Source organism: Ascaphus truei, chromosome 3 (assembly GCF_040206685.1).
Source record: "Ascaphus truei isolate aAscTru1 chromosome 3, aAscTru1.hap1, whole genome shotgun sequence".
NCBI lineage: Eukaryota > Metazoa > Chordata > Amphibia > Anura > Ascaphidae > Ascaphus > Ascaphus truei.
In genome coordinates, this window is record NC_134485.1 from 86,798,753 (window position 1) to 86,803,907 (window position 5,155).

At 44.5% G+C, this 5,155-nt stretch overlaps 1 protein-coding gene across 1 annotated transcript; it reads right to left on the reverse strand.

The window, feature by feature from the left end:
- Positions 1-2,080: 2,080 nt before the first annotated feature.
- Positions 2,081-4,923, reverse strand: CLDN4 (claudin 4). Its single transcript, XM_075594521.1, has one exon. It carries the CDS (start codon positions 4,880-4,882, stop codon positions 4,175-4,177), a length of 708 nt encoding a protein of 235 aa, XP_075450636.1. The 5' UTR covers positions 4,883-4,923; the 3' UTR covers positions 2,081-4,174.
- Positions 4,924-5,155: the final 232 nt, after the last annotated feature.

Sequence of the window (5,155 nt, forward strand, 5' to 3'; positions counted from 1 at the left end):
TGTGAAGAGATACGCACCTTTAATATATACCAGTATAATATATGAGTCAAATAATTCATACCTCCTACCCGAACTCATAATATTGTTCCATATAACTACTCCCTAAATTGTTTGGTAACGCAAACCGACCAAAATGAGTGGGTGAGAACCTTACTCAGTGGCATTGCTCATTGTCATTTTAATCGACGCCTACTCGTGGCGTTTGATTAATGGGACCCAAATCTGTCATTTCACAAGTCTTCCTTGTGCAATTATTGCTTTTATTTTTCTCGGTTCCTTCAATGACCTACACACAGGGCCGTTTTAAGACCTTCGTAGGCCCTAGGCACTTCTATTTCTAGAGGCCTGTGTGTCCGATATTTTTACTCATTTTTATGCTAATTTCATCGTTTGCTTGTTTCTTTCGATACTAGCGATATTTGGCATCGATACTTTTGTTTCGATATTTAAAGGTATCGATACTTCGAAGGCATTTTAAATTAAAATTTGCTGCTTTCTCTTATTTTGTGATTTTTTTTTTGTTTAGGTATTTTTTCAAGTGAAATATTGTAGGCCCTAAAAGGTTCGTAGGCCCTAGGAACTCTGCCTAGTCGGCCTTATGTATAAAGCGGCCCTGACTACACAGAGTGAAAAGCCCCGGAACAGTTTTCATGTAGAAATTAACTTTTGTTTTGAACGTGTAATCATCCGGTAGTTTTTAGAAAAATATTGATGTTAAATTATAATATTTGTGGGGCCTGTTAAACACAGCCACCACTAGACCTCAGTGCAAATCAGTCAACTTGAAGGTGAGATTCCAGTCTGATGGTGTTCAAGCTCTCAGTTGGGTGGGTAAGCCAATAAACTGTGTGTGAATGAGAAAAGCAGAGGATTCTGGGAAAGGAACCTATTTGTTAGTCAGAATAGTTTGAGATTTCTTTAGAGAAGGGGTGCTCAACTCCAGTCCTCAAGGTCCCCCCCCCCCCCCCCCCCCACCACTATGTTAGGTTTTCCGGATATCCCTGCTTCAGCACAGGTGGCTCAATTGGTCCCTGCTTCAGATTGAGCGACCAGTGCTGAAGCTGGGATATCTTGAAAACCTGGCCTGTTGGGGGGGGGGGGGGAGGGGTCTTGAGTACTGGAGTTGAGCACCCCTGCTTTAGATAATTTTTAGGGTAGCACTTGTAATTGGCCTCTCTTTTACGTGACGTGTTTGACGCGACGTTGATTTTGGGTGAAATTGCACCCTTAATGAGCTTTTGGCTGACACAAGAAGCATGTTGTTATCTATATTCTGTAGAATGAAGTTATTAAAAATATTTTAAAGCAGCGATACCCACCCCTCTTCCTGATAAAAAATAAGTTTAGTAGCATTACCTGATTCCGTAGGTTTCCAGGTGCACGAGCCTCCTCTCACCCCCGGCTCGCCCTACTAACTGCTGCACAATGCACATTCAAGAAGTGTTTCTTTACTAATTTGGAGTCACACTCACCGAATTTAAGTGTCAATGGTCTCGAAGACTTTAGCAGTCTCACCAATGCAAAAATCTGCACTTTTAAAACGAATATGACATTTTTATGTGTCGGACCCTCAAAATATAATTGATTTCAGTGCTTGGATGTTGACATCTTTCTCATTCACACACCATCACTCAGTGCCCCTCTCACAGACACATTTCCCATACACACACACACACAGAAAACTATTGACTCTTAGGGGGGTATTCTCATAGCTGCTAGAAGTGCATAAACGCACGGAAAGAGCCCGTTAACTGAAAAAGGCTAAACCACGTCAAGTAGCTCAGAGATTTTGTATCAATAGTTGCGGAATTGCATTATTACAAGTCACACAACCTATTTCAAGTCTGATGAGCACTTAATTAATATGCCTAATTAACTATTCTATTGTCATTTCTGCCCTTCTACCCTACTATCTAACTCATGATGTACATTGCTGCAAACATTTATATCCCTATTTAAACACACACACACACGCCATTATATGTGCATACTGTTTTTAACAAAACTAGGAAGCACTTCGGTTGTTTCGAAATAGTCCCCCGTCCCCCCAAACCCCGCAGAATATAATACAAACTCAATGTATTTTCTGAAATATTTATTTCATACGTTATTTACAGTCTTTACATTATTATTTTTTCACAAGCCCTTTAAGGTGATATTGGTGACGTTATGTTAATTCCACTTCAAAACAAAACAGTACACGTTACGCGGATGGGCTGTGTAACCACGCAAAATGGGCCATTGTAATAGACGCCATGTAAGCGATCCAATTTATGTAACAGAATACAGCAAGTTGTCAAATTTGAATTCCGCTTTTTATGACCATGTCAAACCGCGCGATTTGACAGGGATATCCCCCTTAATTCCCTTCCGTCCTCCCACTCTTCGTCCCTGTACACACACAGAGCCCAACACATGCTTAAAAACTTTAAGGTCCAGGCAGATTAACAGTTACATTTTTATTGTACAAAATAACAGATTTTTTTTTAAAAAAAAATTCTGAATAGCATAAAATATATGATAAAAAAAAAGACTCTTACAAAAATAGAAGAGACTTAAACAATAAACACATTCTTGGCTCTTCTTGTTGACACATGTTGCAGAACATAGGAGGCATGCCTTATTCTGGGTGTGCCCAAAGTTGTATCAGGTTTGAGCCAGTGGAAAGTAGTTTGCAATTATCACCTTCAAAAACCTGCCGGTCTCTAGCAAGGGAGGGGTCAAGGGAGTGCTGTTTTTCAGATTAGGTAGGGGAAGGCGGGGGGAAGGGTGGCATAGGGAACACCCTGCAGCTCTTTGGCTTGGGAAAATGTTAAAAGCAGCCTTTGGGTCTCCATGAGGGGAGTAGTTAATTGAGAAATTGCCTGCAAGTCTCACACAGGTTAGCAGTTACAGGAATGCAGACCTGCAAGTCTTTTTCAGACAATATGTGGACAGAGAGATTGGAGGGGGGGGGGGGGGGTGCGAGAGAGTTATAACTGGTGGAATGTAATGAGGAGAATCTTAAAATGGGATACATATATACATATACAGAAAGAACACATACTAGGATATATACAGTGATACATAGACCAGTAACATGAGATATGGGGGGGTTATTTTATTACACTACGATAGTGCTGATCAGGACAGTCAAAGGGTGTTTCCCTGCGAAAGTGCCCAGATTGGTACAGTACTATGGCAGTTTAATGAATAACCCCTATCGTTTTACTTCTACCTCTGCCTGCTAAACTAACTAAAAAATCTGGTATGGGAAATTAGGCATTTTTTCCTGTGCGTGTCACATTTATTTAAGCAGAAATCAAAAGGAGAATACTGATATTGTAAGCTCTCTCATCACCGCACCCCTTCTCTCTCTTAGTAATGGCAAATCATTGGTATACTGTAGATTACAGTAAATAGATATACTTTCCCAGGTTCCCACCCCCCCCCCCCCCCAGAGCTTGTCTCTTTGTGCTTGCTCTTTCCCCGCTGACCCTCTCTCTTCCCCCCAGAGCTTGTCTCTTTGTGCTTGTTCTTTCCCCGCTGACCCTCTCTCTTCCCCTTACTTTGACCTCTAGTTTATTTTTTCAGCACCCGGAGCCCTCGCTTGAATTGATTGGCTGTTCTGCAGCGTTGCAATATGACCACAAGGAGTCAGCAGTACACATCATGACTTGTACACCTGCAGACATGTCCCTATCAGCCTGCACCTGTCTAACCAAAACTCACTAGGCATCATCCCCTTGTTTTGTGGGTTGTTGCAGAGTATGCAGCACCTGGTATCAGAGAGATTTTACACCCCCCCCCTGCCCCCACCTTACCCCCCCACTGTTCTTCAATTCTCCCAACCCAAAATCCCAGCCACTCTGTTCACACCCCAGTCTCTGCATAGTGACAGCATCCTCTGCTGGGTGGGGTTGTTAATTCCCTCTCTTGTTCGGGCTTGTACATTGAAGCTGCCTCTGCCAGAGGATGGGTACAGTTAAGAGTTGTGACAGATCCTTCAGGGTGTCTCTCCAGTCTTCAAAGGTGTGGTACAGACGCTTCGCAGGAGGTGCCAAAACGTATATCAATGTCACAAGGATGGAGAAAAAAAGGAATGCTCAGGTGTTCAAGGGTCCTGTGTCCCTTGGTGGCTGTTTAGATGGGGGAAGGTAGGTGCACGCAACAGTCAGTGTCCTTTTGTGGCTGTTCAGACGTAGTTACTGGCCGGTACTGAGCGTGCCGCTGTGTACTTGGCAGAATAGGCTTTTTGCTCTTTTGGTGGGCAGTTGCAGCACAGCAGGGCTCCGCCAAGAATCAGCAGAGCGGCGGCAGCCCACCCTATGTACAGCGAAGCCCCCAGCTCTCTCTTCTGCGCCTCCACCACCAGCGGATTGTAGAAGTCCCGGATGATGTTGTTGGCAGACCAGCACACTGGGACCAGGGTGAGGACGCCGGCCACAATAAAGACGATGCCGGCCACGATCATGATTTTGGATTTTGAAGATTCGTTCTCCACGCAGTTGGTGCACTTGCCTCCAATGATGGCCATCATGACTCCCAACAGGGCCACAAGGATAGCGATGATCAAAAGGGCTCGAGCTGCTTGCAGATCCTGGGCAAGAGCCAGCATAGAGTCGTAGACCTTGCACTGCATCTGCCCCGTACTCTGCACCACACAGTTCATCCACAGACCTTCCCAGATGATCTGGGCCACCACAATGTTATTACCGATGAAGGCAGTCACCCTCCACATGGGAAGGGCACAGCAAACTAAGGTGCCCAGCCAGCCGATGAGGGACAATGCAATGCCCAGAACCTGAAGCCCCATAGAAGCCATTCTGCTGTTGTTGCTGTGCGAAGTTAGGAGAAAGCTTCTCTCTGTTGTCTCAGGGATGTAACTGTGAAGCTGAAACATATGTAAGGCAGATATATGTCTCTGCTCTCTGGGAGGAGTCTCCCAGCACTGATCCGGTTCTTCTGCCCATAGAAACTCACCAGGAGCCATAAAACCAGTTGAGTGGGATTCCCTGTTTTGACATAATAAAAGGTGGTTTCATCCACCCACCTCCTCCCCCCTCTCCTACTCATCTCCAGCAATGCAGTGACTCGATTGCATGTCACATGAGCAAAAGTAAGAAATTCCCCAAGATACCATATCTGCCTTACACTTACAGTATCTGTTGCAGGC